General features: G+C 39.0%; 1 protein-coding gene across 2 annotated transcripts in view; it reads left to right on the top strand.

The window, feature by feature from the left end:
- The window catches only part of SLC9A9 (solute carrier family 9 member A9), a 280377-nt gene that overhangs the window by 197303 nt on the left and 59311 nt on the right, over positions 1–23763 (top strand). For both annotated transcript variants that reach the window (XM_070753367.1, XM_070753366.1), the window contains exon 13: positions 16714–16762. In XM_070753367.1, coding sequence (XP_070609468.1) covers positions 16714–16762 — 49 coding nt within the window. The remainder of the gene's footprint in view (positions 1–16713; positions 16763–23763) is intronic.

The following is a 23763-nucleotide window of genomic DNA, read 5'->3' as shown; positions in this document are numbered from 1 at the left end:
CAAACCTGAGTGGAAATTAAAACATCCTAAATCATATTTTAGTCCAAACAATGTAGATGAGATATAGTTATTTGAAAACTTACATTTGCTGAATTTCTGAAGCATGTTGGTATCAGATGCAAATGATAGATAAATTCAACTAGTCAATCTAGTATAAATAATTTAGAAATTAATCTAAAGATTGGCAGCTTTGGAAGCTTGAAGATGGGTTTTGCCATAAAAATTTAACTAAATTAAAATTTAACTAAATTAAAACTCACACAGATTTTTCTTTGTAAGCTTCCTCTGTTTGAAGGTACTTGCATAAAATACAGTGGTACCTCTACCTACGAGTTTAATTCGTTCCAGACCCGAGCTCGTAAGTAGATCAACTTGTATCTCGAACAAATTTTCCCCATATGAATTAATGTAAATAATTCTAATTGGTTCCAGCCCTCAAAAATTCCCAAAGTTAGCCTAAATTATGAAAAAAGACATCTTTTTAATTAATAAATGTACATGCAACACGTATAAATAAACAATAAAGTAAATAATGAAAAGAGAAATGTACAAAATACAATAAGAAAATGTATAAAACACAGTACAGTTAACCTTACCCAGCGACCAGTTAGGTCCGACAGAGTGGGTCTTCTCCGGGTCCCGTCAACCAAACAATGTTGCTTGGCGGGACCCAGAGGAAGAGCCTTCTCTGTGGCAGCCCTGACCCTTTGGAACCAACTCCCCCCAGAGATTAGAATTGCCCCCACTCTCCTTGCCTTTCGTAAGCTGCTTAAAACTCACCTCTGCCGTCAGGCATGGGGGAACTAAGATACACTTTCCCACTAGGCCTTCACAATTTTATGTATTGTATGTTTGTATGTATGATTGGTTTTTATATAATGGGTTTTTAACTGTTTTTTTAGTATTGGATTTTGTTGTACTGTTTTACTGCTGTTGTTAGCCGCCCCGAGTCTGCGGAGAGGGGCGGCATACAAATCCAATAAATAATAATACAGTAATAATAATAATAATAATAATAATAATAATAATAATAATAATAATTGCCTTGGCGACAGACGAGTGCGGCTGTGTACTGTAGGCTACGTAAACAACACTCGCTCTAAACACTGACAAGACCGAGACAAGACTTTGTTTTGTGCGCTAACACATGCGAATGGCCGAGATAACCGGATGCAAGGGGATTCTGGGTCAGAGAGGCGATGTGCCAACTAGCGGTAGCATCCTGAAGCTCGGCTCGTATCCCGAATTTGAGCTCAGGTGTCGAACAGAAATTTCACTCACGTCGTGGCTCATAACTTGGAATACTTGCATGTGGAGCAGCTCATATCTAGAGGTACCACTGTATGCTAATCCTAACTTTGACCCTTTGCTTCTATGCCAAATTTGTAGGAAGTAAAGAGTTCAGTCAGTGTTTTCACTCTTCTGCCAATCTCTCAGATTCTCTTTTTAGGACTGGAAATGGGCAATAGAAGCTGAGAAACAATCCTTCTTCCCATGAAAAAATAATAATAACTCTATCAGTTTCCAAGATGCAATACAAAATAGCTATTTATTTTAAATCCAGTGCTTTTTATTCTTGCCCAATGTTGCCTTCTTTGTAGCCAGCCCAAGCCAAAATGTCTATGAAAGAGAGTGACCAGAATGGAAACATAATGTATGAGAAATTGGTAAAGTTGAAAAGGATTTGGATCCTGTGGGCATTATCATCAATTTTGGTGGTATTATAGGTGAGGAATCACAGCTCATTCATATAAACAAGGTATGTCAGAAGAAGAGGGGAAACTATCTTTAAAATAGATGAATATAATTTGGCTAAAGTTGACTACAATTTGGCTATGTAGTGGACTGGGAATGAGATGGGGGCCATCTGGTTATGGCACCAACATAGAAATCAAGAGAGTGTGAATTATAACCCTACTTTAGACACAAAATCCAGCTGGGTGGTTTTGTGCCAGGCATTCTCTCAGAAAAATTCACCAGAGGGTTGGTGTTGTGAGAAAAATAGACAGAGGAAGGAGTGTTCACTATGTTTGCTGTCTTGAATTATTTACAAAAAGAAAAAAGAAAGAAAGAAAGATGAGATATTAAAAGTGATGATCTTCCTGCCACAGCTAGAGGATATGGCACTGGACCAGATTATCTCAGGGACCGCCTTCTGCTGCACGAATCCCAGCGACCAGTTAGGTCCCACAGAGTGGATCTTCTCCAGGTCCCGTCAACTAAAGAATGTCGCTTGGCGGGACCCAGGAGAAAAGCCTTCTCTGTGGCAGCCCCAGCCCTCTGGAACCAACTCCCAAAGGTTAGAATTGCCCCCACCCTCCTTGCCTTTTGTAAGCTGCTTAAAACCCACCTCTGCCATCAGGCATGGAGGAATTGAGACCCTCTTCCCCCTAGGCCTTTACAATTCTATGCATGGTATGTATGTATGTATGTTTGGTTTTTTGTTTTTTTTAATTAATGGGCTTTTAATTATTTCTAACATCAGACTACTATTGTACACTGCTTTATTGTTGCTGTTAGCCGCCCCGAGTCTCCGGAGAGGAGCGGCATACAAATCCAATAAATAAATAAATAAATAAATAAATAAATAAAATAAATATGTGAATTACCATTCTAGTATGAATATTCTTCTATATATTTTATATTCTGTCTCATATTTCCTGAGTAAAGGAGGCATTGGTAGTGATACAAAACATTAGAAGTAGAAGGCAAGGAGTAAAGCATAGGAGGGGCTTCAACTCCTCCTGCTGCCCATTCCTTCCCAAGCCTTCAACAAACTTTGCTGCATAGTATACAGCTACCATCTGTGAGCTTCAGAACACTAGATGACAACAAAAAGTTAAATTTTCTCCATTTCTTAGTCGCCTCATCTTGTAATTGTCTGGATTTTTGCTACCCATGTATGGAATCTGAATAAGAGCCCAAAGTTCAGAGGGGAAACATGAACAAAATGAGTGAAGAAAGAGATTTCACTGCTGCTGCTACCCTTTTTCCTTGTACAATGAATTTCCCATGTTAGTGATCTCTTCAGTACAAAGACATACTCTAGAAAAGAAGCCCTTTGAGAACTCTAAAAGGCTTGGTATGCATTTCTGTATTTCTTGTCCACTAATCCAAGAGACATCACCTGTCTGGAATCCGCATTGCATATCAGACATTAATACAATTGGGAGAGTCCAGAAATATTTCACAAGAGGAGACCTTCACTCCTCCGCTCGCAACAAAACACCTTATTGCCGAAGAGACGGAGTAACGACACGGACACAAGAGCTGGATTTAAACTTGGGTCATTTTATTAATAATAATTTGCATAATTTATTCTAATAAATTAGCATAAATTAGCATAAAATCAACATGCTTAACTATGACCCAAACAGTGGACCTGCAGGGTCAAACAAATACTTCCGGGGCGGAAATGACGTAGCAATCAACATTCCTGGGCAACTATGGGCTTAGCTCGATGCTAGTCCAGGTGAGGGACCTCTCCCTCACCTGAGACCCTGCCATGCACTCGCATGAGGGGGGTCCCGCCGGCGCACCCCTACCCGGGGACTTCAATGTGCGGGACCCAAAGACAGGTTCCCCCCAACTGCTCAGGTAGCACCCCACCATGAGCTTGGAGAGAACCTGTCAATCATCCCCAAAGATGCCCAAGGGAGAACGCACAGTTGCTAACCACCACCCAGGTTTCCGCCCCTAACCTGCCTACCCAAATGACCAAAGGTAAGCCAATCAACCTAAGTAAATGCAAGCACCCCCTAACCGCACATCCATCTCCCCAGTGTGGAATGGGCGAAAAAACGGTCTTGCCTAACGGGCGAAGCCGCAAAAAATTCCCATTTGGCCCCCCTAGGGGCGACCCAATAGTAGCACACTGCAAAATAGGGAGGGCGGGCGGGTGTCTGCTCCAGCTGCCGGTCCGGGCGAGAAGGTTTGGCCCAGGGCCCGCAGGCCCTTAAATAGGGCCAGCAAGCCCCGCCCCTGATCGGCAGCAACGTCAGGCCTCGTAGGCCTGATTTTCGGCCGAAATCTCATCTCGCGAGATTTCGGCCGAAAACAAGATGGCGGCCGCCATGAGGGAGTCCGGTGTCTGCCCGGTCCCTCCGGCAAATGCTGCCAGCCGGTAAGTCGACCGGCGCTATTCCGCCAGACTTGAAATACTGCAATTAGAAAATTTACAACTGTGTCGACATCAATCTGATCTAAATGTAGTTCATAAAATCATATACCAAAATGTCCTTCCTGTTAATGACTACTTCATCTTCAACTGCAGCAATACACAAACACGTAATAGATTCGAACTAAATGTAAACCACTCCAACTTCGAGTAGAGCGGAAAATATGACTTCAGCAATAGAGTGATTAATGCCTGGAATGCACTACCTGACTCTGTGGTTTCTTCCCCCAACCCCAAAAGCTTTAACCTTAGATTATCTACAGTGAACCTCTCCTTGTTTCTAAGAGGTCTGTAAGGGGCGTGCATAAATGCACCACTGTGCCTACCGTCTCTGTCCCACAGTCCTATTGTCCTCTTTTATAATTACTTTTTACTTATGTTTATACAAACTACTACTATCCTATACAAGTTGAATGAATGAATGAATGAATGAATGAATGAATGAATGAATGAATGAATGAATGAATGAATGAATGATAACCATCTATAAGGCTGGAGAAAGGATTCCAATAGATCTATCTGACCTGTCCTCCTATCTTTCTATTAGCCTCCAAGCTCACTCTTTCCAGTACTGGAAAACTTCAAAGTACATTATATTGGGGATTATGGGGCAACGTCATGCTACAATGCCTTCCAGTATGTTAAATGTTTGTTTCTCCAGTGGGCAGAGCTATCCTCCAATAGATTGGGTTATGATGGTCTTGTGACGTAATAAGGACTGAATCGATTTAGTATAAAAGGAGGAGACCCTCTAAGACCACCACCCCTCTTCGATTCAGTCTGTGACCTAGGACGTGTGCTTTCTCCTTCACTGGACTATAGGCTTAGTCCTAACTTCGCATTACTTTCTCAACATTTTATTTGAACCTACTACCACTCAAGGATATGTTATTTGGATAAGAGGATTCTGGACACTAGGCATAATCATCAGCAAGAGGCCAAAGATACAAAAGAGACAAATATGTATTTATACCCTCACTTCAACTTTAGAAGAACATGGAAAATCTTAGAGCAGTAGTTGTACTTTGAGTGGAGAGTCCAGCAGTATGGGTTCTAAAACCCTTTACTATCGGTTTGTGCATGCACTTATGTACGTACACAATGATTCTTCACATATGCAGAAGCCTCCTAAGTGGATGGGCAGAGTAGTAGTAGTAGTAATACTAGTTCTACTAGTTCTTAGAACTGGTCCAAACTGGGAGCAACCCCCCTTGGAGTCCAGATTGTTTTACCCAACTAATGAAAATGATGGCCATTTACCGCTTGCAGGGACACTGTTATATGTTTTTCTCTGTTATATGTTTTTCTCAGTTTTCCATGTTGCTTTTTACCTTTGATGCACTAAGTAGACCTAGTACAAAATGTAGAAATGGAAGAAAGAAATAATAAGCCATTGGGGTATAAGGTATGAAAATGCCATTCACTTTACCTCTCTGTAATTTCTTATTCTTGCTTCTACAATACCTAGGAATCTCTCCATGCCTTGCCTTTTGCGCCTTAAACTTTTCAATATTTTTTGCAGATCTCATCAACTCCATTCATCTGTCAAAACAAATGATTCTATTATCAAACTCTGCTGTATATTAATGCTCATTCTCTAACACCTATGTGTTTGATACAGCTGCAAAAATTGGTTAACTTTTGAGGCGTAACATCACTGTGCTGATATTGCTTTTCCAGGCTGGGAACCCAAAGAAGTTGAAATTGATCATCTTGTTATTTAAGCTAGCATCTCAAAAGTTCTTCGTGCATTTCTTTGACTTTATCACATCAACAGTAACTTAATGCATCTATAATGGTCTGGGTTTTCTTTTAAAATCTCACTATTTATACTCAAAAGAGGGGGAGGAGAAGATATTTATAGTGATTCAGAGAGAAAACATCATACAGTTCTAAAACAACCAACATAATTCACTGAAGAAATCTGTTATTCCTAGGTCAAAAATGAACCTGCATCTGTAGGAAATTGTCAAAAATGCATTATAGTTCTAACAGTCCAGCAGAGCTTTGAAATTTCAGTCCTAATTTTTTCTGGCTAGTGAACCTCATTAGTAGTCAAAGTATGATGCCAACACAACAGCTTTTTACTGGTCACCCACCTCCCTTTTTAAAAAATAGTGCATTCCTCTCCTAAGAGTTCATAAATGCAGCAATTAGAACCATTAAGGCGGATGCCTTTCCTCCTGCATGTAAAAAATTATTCTTCCTATAGAGTGGTTGTGTTTCTGTCTATTTGCATTAGCAGAAAATGCGTTTTTTAATCATGCTTCAGATTGGTAACATATTTTTGTTATTAATAGCTTTTCAGAGCTGTCTATGAGAACATTTAATCTGCAGGATTCCTTGTAACAAATGGGAGCCTTTGTTATACATTAGACCCATGTTACTGAATCTTGGAGTTGAAGTCCACATATCTTAAAATTACAGAAGTTGGTAAACATTAAATTAGACTTCTAAAGCTTCAAATATAGTTGTTGTCGTAGTAGTTGTAATGATCACAGGCAAAGCAAAAGGTGCTGCTAGTGTTTGGGATTGTTGACACCATCATTACTAGCTTCTTGTCCCACTAATGTTAACATTTTCAAGATCAACAGCAATGCCACTTAAACAACAGAAATTAAGAAATGGTACTTTATTGGGAATACGTGACTTCAAATTTTTGGGATAGAATTTTGAAAACATTTTCTTAGATTAGATTGTCGGGATATTTCATCCTTGCTAAAAAATATTGGCCAAATGTGCCCATAGTGATGAAAAGATAAGAAACAACATCTATTAAATGGTATTGAATAAAAGAAAAAAGATTTGGTTCGCATGTTTTCAACCCTAGAGTAAATCTGTTGAATCAAAATATGAATCTTTTAAACAAACAATTCTGGTTTTAGGATTGTTTGTATGTTTACTTCTGGTTGTACTGTATCTAATAGGTTGGCTATGTATTTTGCTTAAAACTTGAAAAAGATCTAAACACAGCAGGATTTTTTAGTTTAAAAAAATGAAGATAACATTCTGGAATAGGAAGGATCACTGGGAAGGAATACAATTTTCACTTCTATTTCCAGTGAGTCAATTCCCAGCATGATTCTATTCTTTCCACTCTATCCAATGACTTTTTGATGGAGTGAGGTTTATTTAATCTATTTGTAAAGAAAACCTTTGCATGTGTATATGAAAGAGAAAGTGTTTATGTAAATATATGAGTGATCAATGCCTGGAATACACTGCATGACTCTGTGGTTTCTTCCCCAAACCCCAAAAACCTTAACCTTAGACTGTCTACAGTCGACCTCTCCCCATTTCTATGAGGTCTGTAAGGGGTATGCATAAATGTACCTCTGTGCCTACCGTCCCTGTCTTACTGTCCTATGGTCTTCTTTTATCATTACTTTTTTTACCTATGTTATGTTTATAGAAACTACTACTATCCTATACAACAGTGGTTCTTAACCTGGGGGTCAGGACCCCTCTTAGACGTCACCTAAGACCATGGGAAAAGACAATTTTTCCATGGTGTTAGGAACTAAAGCTTCTATTCTGGCGCCTTGGAACATATTTTTACAATCCGACCAATCAGGCGTTTACAGTGGGGGTGTCCCTCTGAACTTCCTGCCAATCAGCTTAAAGCTCTGTTGGGAGAATTTCATGAGATATGTGTTAATTTTTCCAGTGGTGGTCTTTTTTTTTTTTTTACAATACATTGAATTTTTTTAGATTATATTAAAAATGAAGACAATAATAAATGTAGGATTTGAACATTATACATTATATAGTTTTAAATTTTTCATTAAAACAAAAATATAGAAGAAAGGCAAAAATCAGATTAATTTAATATCAAAGTCTTCATTTTTGAACAAAAACTAGTAAAAGGGTTTTATGATATACTCATAATAACAATCATAATTCAACCTAAACTTGATACTCAGATACAAATAATAGAATCTAAATCTGACTTGGGAGGACTGGAAATTAATTATTGCTGACAGAATTGAAGAAGTAGTTTTGTTTAAGAATTGCAGTTTCTTTGGAATGGGCTGAAAGGGGCATGAATTTAAAAGACTTAGAGATATAGATCAATATAGGTCAGTGATAAACTAGACTTTTCTACGAAAGGTGGTGAAGATGCTGGATTAGACATATGCAGTCAGGAGACATCTATTAAGAGATATGGGTTCAACTTGTACGAAGATCTTCTGAACAAAAGATGCTGCAGGGATATTCACCACAGAGATGTATGACTTTGGGAAATCGTTTGGAAATATCCCAGTTATAATTTTAAGGAAAAGTTTTATTAAGAAGCAGTCAAAGATACTATATCTTATCATGAACAGGTCAGCGATAATGATTGTCATGGATCAGGATGGATTAGAAGATTTTGTGGACTTTCTGCATGTGAAATACATTAATACATTGTTAACAGGGACTTTGGAGTTTAATTTTATTGTTAGGTTTCACTGTTAGTTTTCCTTTTTTTAAAAAAAAGTAGAGAGATGAAGTAATCTGGGCAACCAGAGTTATAGAACTTGTAAGAGGAGGGACTCTTATTGTTGAAATACTATCAGCATTCTGTTAAGGGAGCAATTTATGTGTATGGGGTTTTTTTAATGAACTTTTTTGTCTTTTTTAGTTTGCTTTGTTTTCCTTCTTTCTATTAAATATTTTATTTTAACTTTGGAAATAAAATGTAAAAAAATTTTTTTTTAAATACTGATCTTGAAACAGATAAAAATAGGCAGTCTTTTTTTGTTACTTTGTCATTGTGTAACAAAGAATGATGTTTCTGCCATCAATCCAGACAAGCAATCCACTGAGTAATATATAGAGAGATATTTGGCTAGGGACATAATTTGTGTTTTAATATCAGGAGATATTTCTCGGATTATATTAGGGTGATTCAGAATTCGGAAACTATTAACATACTTGACATTGTTTGTTGGCCTTTCGTATTCCTTCCTGCTTTGAATGAAGTTTCTGGTTTTGCGGAAAAGTTTTATTATTCCTGTCTAGCTTTTGCTAGTATTTATTTTTATTTATTTATTTATTTTGTCCAAAACACAATGAAGGTTACAGAGGCTGTACTCATAGTAAAATATATCAATGAAAGAATAGAAGAAAAGATATAGGAATAAAATATATCAATGAAAGAATAGAAGAAAAGATATAGGAATAGAGGAAAAGATATATAAAGAAATATAGGATAGACAATAGGACAGGGGACAGAAAGCACGCTGGTGCACTTATGCACACTCAGAAGCTCGGCTTCTAAGCAGTTCTACAAGTTTCCCAAAATTTAATTTTCTATCATTTTATTGAATTATACTTACTTATTCATGGCACCGGACCAGATTATCTCAGGGACCGTCTTCCGCTGCACAAATCCCAGCGACCAGTTAGGTTCCCACAGAGTGGGTCTTCTCCGGGTCCCGTCAACTAAACAATGCCGCTTGGCGGGACCCAGGGGAAGAGCCTTCTCTGTGGTGGCCCCAGCCCTCTGGAACCAACTCCCCCCAGAGATTAGAATTGCCCCCACCCTCCTTGCCTTTCGTAAGCTACTTAAAACCCACCTCTGCCGCCAGGCATGGGGGAATTGAGATACTCTTTCCCCCTAGGCCTTTACAATTTTATGCATGGTATGTCTGTATGTATGTTTGGTTTTTATAATAATGGGTTTTTAATTGTTTTTAGTATTGGATTATTATTCTATGCTGTCTTGTTATTGCTGTTAGCCGCCCCGAGTCTCCGGACAGGGGCGGCATACAAATCCAATAAATAATTATTATTATTATTATTATTATTATTATTATTATTATTATTATTATTATTCTTTTTTATGCAATGATCAGAGGGAAAAAAATTAGTTTTAAACATTTAAACAAGAGACTCTGGGGTACAGTGGTTAGAATGCAGTGCTGCAAGCTACTTCTGCTGACCACTGGCTGCCAGCAGTTTGGCAGATCAAATCTCAGTAAGCTCAAGGTTGACTCAGCCTTCCATCCTTCCAAGGTCAGTAAAATGAGGACCCAGATTGTTGGGAGGAATATGCTTACTCTCTGTAAACCGCTTAGAGAGGCTGTAAAGCACTGTGAAGTGGTATATAAATTTAAATGCTATTGCTATTTCTAATTTCTTTCTGGACAATTTTTCTGCTAGCAGAATTTTGGACTTGGAGGAGAGATGATCCTACCATTTCTAACTGTGCATGTGCTTGTTCTCCACCACTGGCTGAGAACTTCTGATCTGGTTATTTCCACTTTTCGTCCGAGTCCACAAGAGGCTTCTCTGGATTTTTTATTTTATTTTATTGGAGTAGGTCATTGTTATTACAAGTACAGGATATTCCTAACTTTTATACCTAGAAAAGGATTCACTGTTTTCCTGCTTTGAATTTATAAATTTATTTATTTTATTTATTTATTCATTTGTCCAATACACAAATACATAGGAAGAAAAATAGACGTGGTAATATATATATGAGGGTAAAAGTGAATTTAGAAGAGAGGATATATGAAAGGAAGAGAATATATATGATAGGTGAAAGAAAGGAAAGACGATTGGACAGGGGGCGAAAGGCACACCAGTGCACTTATGTACGCCCCTTACTGGCCTCTTAGGAACCCAGAGAGGTCAATCGTGGAGAGTCTAAGGGAGAAATGTTGGGGGTTAGGGGTTGACACAATTGAGTCCGGTAATGAGTTCCACGCTTTGATAACTCAATTGTTGAAATCATATTTTTTACAGTCAAGTTTGGAGCGGTTCGTATTAAGTTTGAATCTGTTGCGTGCTCTTGTGTTATTGTGGTTGAAGCTGAAGTAGTCATTGACCGGTAAGACATTGCAGCATATGATCTTGTGGGCAATACTCAAATCGTGTTTTAGGCATCGTAGTTCTAGGCTTTCTAGGTCCAGGATTGTTAGTCTATTTTCGTAGGATATTCTGTTTCGAGTGGAGGAGTGAAGGGCTCTTCTGGTGAAATATCTTTGGACATTTTCAAGGGTGTTGATGTCTGAGATGTGGTATGGGTTCCAGACAGATGAGCAGTAGTCTAGGATGGGTCTGGCAAAAGTTTTGTAGGCTCTTATGAGTAGTGTGAGATTGCCTGAGCAGAAGCTGCGTAGGATCAGGTTAACAACTCTAGAAGCCTTTTTGGCGATATTGTTGCAGTGGGCTTTAGCACTTAGGTCATTCGATATTAGTATTCCAAGGTCTTTTACTGAGAGTGGGTTAGCAGTGAGAGAATTTTCTCAGGGATGAGTTGTTAGCCTTACACCCAACCCTCCACCTTTCCCATCAGAGTTTGGGACTAGCAACGGCAAAGTTTTCCACTTCAGCATCTTCTAAATACCCATATTATATATGGCATATAAGACATGACTTGTGAAGTATTTTGTTTTTTATTTGAGTTTACTTCTGAGTTTTGAGGAATTAATGACAAACAGTCAGAGCTGTGGATAAGAGGAAAGGTGCCTAGAGCCTGAGATATCCAGTTGATATGCTTTGATGCAAGCTAATTTGTAAAAGATTGATTCTTTCTCTTTTAAATTATATATTGTTAAAAAATAGTAACAAGAATAAAAGCAAAAAAATGCCAATGTAGAATACTGAATACAATTTAGTGCTCCCTCAAATCAAGCTGAAGTCTTGGTGACTGTATTCATGCACTTTTCTTGTCCTGGTTTGTCTATCGTCAAGAAAATTATGCTACTGTTTTTCACGGGTATCCAAAAAAAAAAGAGTCAAGAGGGCAAATGATGGAATGTGCACAACACTATCTTGCAAATGCCATTATTTATATATTTTTAGAGAATCTAAGTTGGTTATGACCTATAAAGCCCTTCATGGCATCGGACCAGAATATCTCCGGGACCGCCTTCTGCCGCACGAATCCCAGCGACCGGTTAGGTCCCACAGAGTTGGCCTTCTCCGGGTCCCGTCGACTAAACAATGTCATTTGGCGGGACCCAGGAGAAGAGCCTTCTCTGTGGCAGCCCCGACCCTCTGGAACCAGCTCCCCCCGGAGATCAGAACTGCCCCCACCCTCCTTGCCTTTCGTAAAGTTCTTAAGACCCATCTCTGCCGTCAGGCATGGGGGAACTGAGACATCTCCCCCAGGCCTATACGGTTTATACATGGTATGTTTGTGTGTATGCTTGCTTTTAATAATGGGTTTTTTAGTGTTTTTTAAATTATTAGATTTGTTCTTACTTTGTCTTTGTTATTGTTGTGAGCCGGCTCGAGTCTACGGAGGGGGCGGCATACAAATCTAATTAATAATAATAATAATCATCATCATCATCATCATCATCATCATCCAGGTCATGGTTGCCCAGAGATGCCTTTTCAAGAGGCAACTGGACTTTCTGGTTTTTCTTTGAAGACATTTCTCTTCTCATCCAAGAAGCTTCTTCAGCTCTTTTCATCTAAAGAAGCTTCTCAAATGAGAAGTGAAATGTCTTCAAAGAAACCCCAGAAAGTCCAGTTTAATTTTCCAAAGTTAAAAAAACACAAATACAAAAAAGACAAAGAAAAATAAGTAAAAGTAAAAAATATTGGTCTGTAAATATTTTTCACAGCCCTCTTTTTGACTTGTGAAGTATACAGGTCCTCAAGGGAAAGCAGTCTGTGTCTGTCTTGTTGGGTTGCAGAACCAAACTGGGCAGTTATAGAGGTACAGATGACAGATTCAGTAATTCCTCCATAGAACTGTATTAGCAGTTCCTTGGGAAGTTTGAGCTTCCTGAGTTGGCGCAGAAAGAACATTCTTTGTTGTGGGTTTTTATGATGTTTTTGATATTAAGTGTCCATTTTAGATCTTAGGATATGATAGAACCAGTGAAAGGCTACCAAAATGTTTACTACCACACTGTGGGTGTGGCATATGCAGGATGCTCTGCATTTTCTTTCAACATCTTTCAGTGCAAATTGGGGGCTCTGGGGTGGAGCTCCATTTTTGCTACCCCACTGCGTATGTTGCCCCCCCCCAATCTGGGCACTAGCCCACCCCTGGATAGAACCTAGAAATTTGAAGGTCTCTACTGTTGATATCATGTTGTCTAATATTGTGAGAGGTGGTAGAATTGGGGGGTTTCTCCTAAAGTCTATGGTTTTTCTACGGTTTTGAGTGTGTTCAGTTCCGGTCACTCCATGAGGCTAGTTCAACATCCCATCTGTATGCATATTCATCATTGAATCGAATGAGACCAATCACTGATGTATTATCTGCGAACTTCAGTTGTTTAACAGATGGATCATTAGAAATGCAGTCATTGGTATAGAGAGAGAATAGAAGTGGAGAAAACACACAGTCTTGGGGAGGCCCTGTGCTAATTGTACACATATCTGATGTGACTCTTCTTAGCTTCACCTGGTGCTTCTTGTTTGTTAGGAAGCTTATGATTCACTTACAAGTATGTTCAGGATAGATTTTTGGTGCAGCAGTTAGCAATAGCACTCTGACTTATATACGGTTTCACAGTGCTTTACAGCCCTCTCTAAGTGGTTTACAGAGTCAGCATATCACCCCCAACAACGTGGGTCCTCATTTTATCCATCTCGGAAGGATGGAAAGCCGAGTCAACCTTGAGCCTGGTGAGATTTGAACTGGTGAACTACAGCCAGTAGTCAGCAGAAGCAACTTGCAGTACTGCACTCTAACCACTGTGCCACCAAGGCCCAGAGTTACCAGTCCTCCCCACTAGCTGACTTAGGCGCCAACTACAGAGGTTTGCTGGCACATCACCAAGTCAGTCAACTCTTGAACAGGATACGCTATCAGCTTCATGGGCTGCTGGTGGGCCAAAAAATTGGCTCTGAAAGTACTGACCATCAATCTGGCTGTTTCCTTGTGCCTGGCTTTCTGGGTTGGGCCCCAAAGCACTGTGCTATGAAAGACACTCTCCCAGCAAGAGACTGGGGGAGAAAAGAAACTGGTCACATGGAGCCTTGTTCTCCAGTGACTTGTTTCCTCTGTCCCGCTGTCTTTCTGGGAGAGCAAGAGAGTCTTCCGAATCACAAAGGCCCATCTGGAAAGCCAGGCAGAGAGAAACAGTGGCCCAGCACTTTCCAGATTTACCAGGCGCCAAAGTGCACTGCTGCAAAAGACTCTCCCCCCTCCTCCCCCCCCCCCTGGAACAGAGCAGGAAAGAGGAAACAGATTTCTGGAGAACACGTGGACAGCTCCATCATGTGCTCTCCATGTCAGCAGCTGTTGCTTCTCCCCCATTCACAGCACAGCACTTTGTGTAAGTCCCATCCAGAAAGCCATGGCCCTGAAGGCTGCCCCTTTCCCAGTGCTGCCTGGAGCTCCCTTTTGCCCACTGCTGCCTCGAGCTCCTCTTTCACCTGCTGCCCCACCCCCACTGACCGCCACCCGGAGCTCCCTTCCACATTTCCCCCAGCCTCCTGGCCTACAGGGGAAGCACATGAGAGATTATGGCACTGGGCCTTTTCCCGTGCCTTTCCCCCAGCTGGACCTGGCTGTGAAGGAAGCACACTGGAGATTGCGGCACCTGAGCTCTTCCCATGCGTTTCCCCCAGCTGGGCTTGCCTGCAAGTCATTCTGGCCACATGACCACAGAGGTATCAGACAATGCTGGCTCCTTCCGCTAAGAAATTTAGATTAGCATTTCTCTCTAGAGTTGGACACAACTGGACTTATAGAAATGGCAAGTTTATATTACTATTTTAAAAATGATGTTAATGCTTTATTTTACTGCAACAGAGGCAGTCAGAAGTCAATGCTTTTTTTTCATTTTCACAAACTTTCCTAACTTCTCTTTTCCCCCTCCCAACATTTCTATTTACTTTTGTATTTCATATCTTATAACTTAATAAAATGTCAAAACTTGGACACAACTGGACAAGGGAAACCTTTACCTTTTTAATGCATTGTCATACAAGATAATTACTTGCACACAGCCAATGAAATAGATTCATTGTGTTATGCTTGTCTCTTAAGGTATAAATACTGTAACCTTTTTAACCCTGTCATGTATCTTGTGAGACATTTCCCACAATACCATAGTTAAATATTTTTTCTCCTTATTGGTTAGTTTCCTTTATTCATAGGGCATAGAGTAAATGATACATAAATTGAGCTTTGCTTTTCTAGAAATCTGAGTAGTGAACTTTTTGAATCAGAGGATGCTGATGTAAGAACAATGAATTCTCAGACACCTGAGGTTGCTTTGCTATAGAGGCTGCCTCTGAGATTACCATATCAAAGGTTAGTTAAAAATAACTTATCTAGGGAGTCTTTCAAGTACAGTTTCAATGTAAAGTTCATCCTTGGAGGATTTTTTAAAAAGTGCACATAAGGATTAATCCAAGGTTGCCCTGAGATTTATCTTTGGCAGGAGTTTATAAAATAGAGAGAAAGGCTTGGCCATTACAAACAGGCACCCACACACACAAAAATGTCAAGATTAATAAGAAAGGATTCTAATTACTTCAAAGTTAATCTTTGAAGTTTTCACTGTCAAGAAAGGCAATTAAAGGAATCTTTTCTTGTGTCACTTCGGCTGAGACTTAACAAGGTATCTTTAACCAGTCACCCATTCTTGCTGTGATATATTCTGATAAAATTGAAACTATATTTCATTAGGAGGAAAAAATCTGCAACTGAGAATGGTCAGCTGACCGGTGTGGCAGCAGCGGTGGTGGAAGCACGCGCCCGTCCTTTCAGTGGGCCAAGGAGGGAGAGGGGGGTTGCGCACCCTGCTCGCGGGCTCTCTTTGGGGGTGGCACTAGAATAATGGAGGGAGGACAGAATCCTCCCTGTCATCAAAGCTCCGCCCCTGGAATCCCATCATGGGATTCCCCACAATCCTTTTGTTTGCAGCGCTGCTGCGGGGCCCTTTGTTGCCCTGCAGCATCGCTGCAAGCAAAAGGAGGTGGGGAATTCCACGATGGGATTCCGGGGTCGGAGCTTTGACATCACAGATACTTCTTCCTGGCCGGCCGAAATAAATCCATGTGCCAGGAAGAAGTCTCCATGTCGTCAAAGCTCCACCCCCGGAATCCCATCATGGGATTCCCTACCTCCTTTTGCGCCTCCCTCCCGGCTGACAGCTCCCCAGTGTTTGCCTTCTGACGTCCGTCTCCTTCTCCTCTTCTCAGCAGATGACAGCCGGGCGGCGGCGCTTCACAGCGTTCGGCACGAACGCCAAACCTGAACACGGACTTTTTAAAAAGTTTGGGTTCGGCATACCAAACACCGCAAAGTTCGGTACAAACCCGAACTGTGCAAGTTCGGTTCACCCAACACTATCAGTAAGGTATAGAAGAACTTGCTTTCCAGATATCATTGCAAAAAGCACTTCCCTACCGCTCTCAGTAGTATATTAATGTAGAAACAGATGACAAAATAGCTATATGAATAGACCACTAAACCAGAAAATTCACTTATTTTTTACTTTTTGCTTATTTTATTTAAGTATTAAATAATTTTAATATTGATTATTGTTAAATATTACATTGAATGTAAATAAATAAAATTCTGTCTGTCCTGTATTTAAGTTTTGCTTCTTTTCTTTTCTTTATAGGGTTGGAGTTGATCCAGATGAGGATCAAAGGATAGAAACTGCTACTCAGGCAAGTTAAAACTTAAATATTTGAAAAGGAATGTATATTCATAAGTGTGGAACTGAATGCTTTGAAATTTACAATGTGTTTTCTAAGATGTTCAGGAAAATCTCCAGTTCTGATCCTCAAAGCAGGAAGTCATATATCTTTGGTACATTCAATAGTCATTCAGATTGTAAACTACATTATTTTATTGTTGATGGACATATGCTGAATAATTTCAGTTTTGACATTTTAATGGAAGAAATCTATTAGCTGTTCTTCTATTCCACTTCTAAAAGCATTGTGGAAAACTATGTACTTTGTAATCACTTTTATCATTTATATACTAAATTTTGAGGAATTTCACATTGCCTTATAAGTCTTCTGAATATGTCTCATTCTAATCCTTGTTTCTTGAAGACTGTTTTTAGAAGCCTTCCCCAATCTGGTTAAGAGCTCTGGAAACTATAGTGGAAAATACCAGATTGAAGACAGTAGTAAATATTGAAATTTGAAACTGGAACTTTATTGCAGCCCAAAACCAGAGTAAAATAAATCTTCAGAGTATCTATAGATCCATCATGGTTGATAGCTAATATGGAACCAGCAACATCTAGACATACATGGATTGGAATTTTTTTGGAGTCAACTTTGTAAAATCCTCCATTCTTTCTTTTATAGTATGCATCAATGAAAAAAGCCCATGAAAACTGATGCCATAGTACATTTTTAGATCATAAATTCAAACCACAAATTATATAGATTTAAAGATATCATAGGCATCTGGGTTTGGGACAACTAAAAAACATGTGTTGCAACTTCATTAGACATCCCTTGTTTACTTTCAGGCAGTATCATGATCCCTGACCAAAAGGCAAAAGTTGCATTATGACATCCCAGCACACACCTTGCATATTATTTGATGTCATTGAGGTTAAGAATACATATTTATTTGTGACATACCCATTTCTCCCCTGCCAACTCTACACTGGGGATCTTTACTCTCAAGAACCTAATGCTTGAAGCAGCTGCTTCATTCTATCCCCAACAGTTGAGTTGGCCTCAAAGAAAAGATTATACCATTTGAGGGAAAATAAAGGGAATAAGATAAAGTAAGCAATTACTATTCCTTTAGCAATGCTATGGTATAGGAAGTCTTTGTGGCTTTTATGGCTACTACTCTGGAAATAATTATTATGCTCATACATTTAAAGTGTAAGGGAATATCTGTGATAGTTCCAATTTGTTAAATTCAAATATTGTCATAATTAGGAATGAAAAAACCTGAAATCCAATAGTAGTTGGCAGGTTACATTTTAATACTCATGCTTTAAAAGTTCCAAAATGATCTTACTTGCTTTTACTGTTGTGAATTTTTTCAAGTATTGCATCATCACCGTTTCTTTAAATTGCAGCTACTCTTGAATACGGTGCCCTAATCCAATTACTTTATACTTATCCAAGTGTAACATTTTATGCCTAGGCAGATTTTCATTTCTCAGTACATTTATCATTTAACCTGTCATGGATTAGTACCTCATTTATTTCTACTTATTAATAGTTTTCATAATGCAGTATTATGAGATCATCAATAATGTTCAGTAATAATTAAATGCAGCCATTTGACTGTGTTTCAACTTCTCCAGAATACAAGGCAGCCTTGATGCACATCAGTAGAGATGTTAACAATAGCTTCATTTATTTCACTTAAAAACACATTTTGGTTTGTTTTTTTAAAATAAAAGCTTTCAAACTGGAAATCATGTTGAATATGAAATAATAATAATAATAATAATAATAATAATAAATAATAATAATAATAATAATAATAATAATAATAATAATAATAATAATAATAATAATAATAATAATAATACATCACGCATTCCTAGGTGCTTGGGAAGTGCCCGACTGGTGTTGAAATACGAAATCCAGCATAGTGATCTTGTCTGCTGTGTTGTATTGAGATAATAATAATAATAATAATAATAATAATAATAATAATAATAATAATAGAAATAATAATAATACATCACGCAGTCCTAGGTGCTTGGGAAGTGCCCGACTGGTGTTGAAATACGAAATCCAGCATAGTGATCTTGACTGCTGTGTTGTATTGAGATTATTATTATTATTATTATTATTATTATTATTATTATTATTATTATTATTTATTAGATTTGTATGCCGCCCCTCTCCGAGGACTCGGGGCGGCATACAAATACCAATAATGGAAAAGTAAAATAAGTTGCAACCTTATTGAGAGTTTATATAGCAAACCTTAAAATAAAAATAGAGTAGCTTTTTCCACCCTGACAACCTACTGAGGTGTTGAAACTATGATTCTCAGAATGGGATAGAGATAACCTAGCTCTTTAAAAAAAGAATGCTGCTTAGACTTCAAGTCCCAGAATTTTCCAGCCAGTCCAGACATCTTACAAATGCTAAGGAAACATTGATCAGAATACAATACAAAATAACAGAGTTTCAAGGGACATTGGAGGACTTCGAATCCGAAACCCACCCAAGCATGAGAGTCTATACTAGTGATGGCAAACTTATGGCATGAATGCCACAAATGGCATGCAGAGCTATAGCTGAGGACACGCAAGGTATTGTCCTATGTCAGCTCTAGTGCACATGAATGCACTGGCCAGCTGATTTTCAGCCTTCTTTTCGGCCATTTTCACTCTCCCCAGGCTTCAGGGAAATCCTCCTGAACACTGGAGATGGTGAACAATGGTCCAACGGGCTAAATGGAAGTTCATTTGTGAACTTCCAGTTGAGCCATCTGGCCATTTTTTACCATCCCCAGGCTTCAGGAAGCCCAACAGGCCTATTGGAAGTCCAGAGGCTTCAGTGAGGCCTGTGCATATGCACAATGGAGCAGCATGGGGTGGGGGGTTGTGCACATATGTGGTAGGCAACATGTGCTGAGGGGGGCTTTTGCATTATGGGTGTGGGTACACGCATGCGCACTATTACATGCACATGCTCCCTTTTTGCGCCCAAGCCAACAAAGGTTCAGCATCACTGGTCTATACCATTCCAGAAACCTTGTTAGAGTACCCACAACTTCTTAAGTCCTTCCACTGATTAATGGTTCTCTCTGTCAGGAAATTTCTCTGTAATTCTAGATTGGTTCTCTCCTTGATTAGTTTCCTTTTGTTACATCTTGTATTGCATGCTGAATAGGTCCTTTGGAGAATAGGTTGATCCCATCTGTTTAGCACAATCCCTTAAATTTGGAACAAGAACAAAAAGAAGAAGAAGAAGAAGAAGAAGAAGAAGAAGGACAACGACAACGACAACGACAACAAGAAGAAGAACAAGAAGAACAAGAAGAACAAGAAGAAGAAGAACAACAACAACAAAAACAAAAACAACAAAAAGAACAAGAAGAAGAAGAAGAACAAGAACAAGAACAAGAAGAACAAGAACAAGAAGAACAAGAACAAGAAGAACAAAAACAAAAAAAGAAGAACAAGAGCAAGAACAAGAAGAATAAGAGCAAGAGCAAGAACAAGAAGAAGAAGAAGAAGAAGAAGAAGAAGAAGAAGAAGAAGAAGAAGAAGAAGAAGAAGAAGAAGAAGAAGAAGAAGAAGAACAACAACAACAACAACAACAACAACAATAACAACAATAGAGTTGGAAGGGACCTTGGAGGTCTTCTAGTCCAACTCCGTACTTAGGAGGAAACCATACACTACTTCAAACAGATGATTATCCAACATCTGCCTAAAAACTTCCAGTGTTGAGGCATTCACAACTTCTGAAGGCAAGCTGTTCCACCGATCAACCATTCTGACTGTCAGGAAATTTCTCCATAGTTCTAAGTTACTTTTCTCCTTGTTTAGTTTCCACCCATTGCTTCTTGTTCTACCCTCAGGTGCTTTGCAGAATAGGCTGACTCTTTCTTTGTGGAAATTCCTAAGATACCGGAAGACTGCTATCATGTTTTCCCCTGGTTCTTCTTAACATTAAACCAGCCGTGCCCAGTTTCTGCAACCGTTCTTCATATATTTTAGCCTCCAGTCCCCTAATCATATTTGTCACTCTTCTCTGCACTTTTTCTAGAGTCTCCAATATCCATTTTGCATCGTGGCAACCAAAACTGAATGCAGTATTGCAAGTGTGGCCCTACCAAGGCCTTATAAAGTGGTATCAACACTTCACGTGATCTTGATTCTATCTCTTTGTTAATGCAGCCTAGAACTGTGTTGGCTTTTTTGGCAGCTGCTGTACACTGCTGGCTCATATTTAAATGGTTGTCCACTAGGACTCCAAGATCGCTCTCACAGTTATTACTGTTGAGCAATGTACCACGTATACGGTACCTGTGCATTTTGTTTTTCTTGCCTAAATGTAGAACCTTACTTTTTTCACCATTGAATTTAATTTTGTTAGATAGCACCCATTGTTCAGGTTTGTCAAGATCCTTCTGTATTTTACACCTATCTTCTGGAGTGTTGGCTATTCCTGCCAGTTTGGTATGTATAATATATATATTATATTAAGTGCAATTTCTTTCCCTATTCAGATTGGGAAATAATCATAATTGATATAAACAAGAATAAATAAATCTTAAGTTGACACATACTTGTTTTTCTTGCCTCCAGTCCTTCAGCACACTCAAGAAAAGTAATATAAGTTTTTGTTTCACGTAACATCTGAACCAACAAATTATGGTTAGTATTAATTCAGGCTTGTCTGAAACAAGATTTCAAGCTGGCTTATTTTGGATAATATTGGTCAACATTCATATTACCACCATTTGTTGGTTTGGTCAATAGAGCAAACCATGGTTTTAAAAAAAGCTTTGTAATACACAACTAATTGCCCCAGAGGAAAGTAAGTCTGTGACCTGTGAACCACAGCTGAATAAACCTCTGTCTTCAATTATATCCAATATCCTCAAGAGCTCTCATGAAGACTCTAATCACAGCATTCTGTGATATACTAAATGTATAAAAGCTCTTCCACTGATTTTAATATATTCATGTGCTTTCGATAATAACTGCTAGTCTTCATTCATTAAATGTGTTATTGCAAGTGTTATTTTTATAACTTTTTCAGGACACCATATTTTATTACCGCAAATATTTGCAAATTCAGCAGTGCTGTGTTTTGCAAGACTGTTCATTTTACCATCAATTTGATGTCCTTTTCCCCTTAAGTAATTTTTTTACACACTGGGGAACTTCTTGACCACTGTTTGCAGATTGTCCTTAAAGCCAGAAAAATCAAGAGCGCCCTTGCTTCAGCAAAATGTAGGTGATTTTTTTTTTAATGCCCTCATAATAGTAAGAGTCTTTGTTTTGCCTATAATTGAACACAGGGACCTTGTTTCCCCAGTCTGATATCAATACAGGTGTGTGATATCATTAGACACTTTCCCTGTTTGGGGAAGGTTGCAGCAGACCCAAGATTATTGCAGGAATGTTTTCATTTAAAGATGGAGTATAAAATTTCAAAAGCTGGGAGGGTCAGGCTCTTGGGTTTTTAAAATGGTTTTCAGTGCTGAAATAGGTACTTTAAATCTCTTCTGCATGGAATCTCTTTCATCTACCTGAAACAGATGCTGCTGCTGGTGGTTCTTGTAAGCCTTCAAATAATTTACTGGGCAATTTCCCTATTGCTGAAGCTGTCAGCTTCCCTTTCCCGCGCTGGCTGAGTACTGCCATCTAAACCTACTTCTTTGCAACTGTAAGCTCCCTGTTCCTTGTTAGCTGCAGAAAAAGAAACCTTCACTGACCAAGGTGCTGTGCACTTTCTCCTTTTTTGTTTTGTTTTATTTATTTATTTATTTATTTATTTTGTCCAATACACAATGAGAGTTTTAGTGGGTAGGTAGGTAGGTAGGTAGATAGATAGATAGATAGATAGATAGATAGATAGATAGATAGATAGATAGACAGACACACATAGTAAAATACATGATGAAGGTTATAGAGAAGATACTCATAGTAAAATATATCTATGAAAGAATAGAAAAGAAGATATAGTAATAGAACATATCAATGAAAGAATAGAAGAAGAGATATAGTAATAGAAGAAAGGAATAGGAGATGTAGGAGAGCGATAGGACAGGGGACGGAAGGCACTCTAGTGCACTTGTACTCGCCCCTTACTGACCTCTTAGGAATCTGGATAGGTCAACCGTAGATAATCTAAGGGTAAAGTGTTGGGGGTTTGGGGATGACACTATGGAGTCTGGTAATGAGTTCCACACTTCGACAACTCGGTTACTGAAGTCATATTTTTTACACTCAAGTTTGGAGTAGTTAATATTAAGTTTAAATCTGTTGTGTGCTCTTGTGTTGTTGTGGTTGAAGCTGAAGTAGCCGCCGACAGGCAGGACATTGCAGCATATGATCTTGTGGGCAATACTTAGATCATGTTTAAGGCGTCTTAGTTCTAGGCTTTCTAGGTCCAGGATTGAAAGTCTAGTCTCGTAGGGTATTCTGTTTCAAGGGGAGGAGTGAAGGGCTCTTCTGGTGAAGTATCTTTGGACATTTTCAAGGGTGTTAATGTCTGAGATGTGATATGGATTCCAAACAGATGAGCTGCTTACTGAAAGCATTCTTGCTTGCTTTAACGCTTTGTCTCTTTGTTTCCTTATCTCTTTGCCCTTTTCAAATTCTCTTTAATTCTTCTTCTTAGCCATGCCACAAAACTAAACGTCTGCTCCATCCCTTTATCCCCAGTTTATCCCAACCATCTTCTTCAGGGGTGAGATCTACTTACCTTCCCCATCAGTTCACATCATGACAGAAGTGCATGTCCCAACGTGCAATTTTTTTCTGTGCATGCTCAGTAGTTTGAAATCAGCCCGAAACACAACTGAGGAACTGATCAGCTGGGATTCAGAAGAAGGAATCTTTAGATCAGTATAAACGCGGGGGCAGGAGGGAGGACCCTCTTTCAAGCAGCAGAACAGGAAGAACTTTCCAAAAAGTTTTAAAAAATTGTGGTTCCCACAGACTGGCACCGACCAATCCAGTTCAGTGACATGCAGCTGCGAGAGC

The sequence above is a fragment of the Erythrolamprus reginae genome, chromosome 5, assembly GCF_031021105.1.
Source record: "Erythrolamprus reginae isolate rEryReg1 chromosome 5, rEryReg1.hap1, whole genome shotgun sequence".
NCBI classification, from domain to species: Eukaryota; Metazoa; Chordata; class Lepidosauria; order Squamata; family Dipsadidae; genus Erythrolamprus; species Erythrolamprus reginae.
The sequence above is the reverse complement of the archived record's forward strand: the minus strand, read 5'-3'. Positions and strand labels throughout refer to the sequence as shown.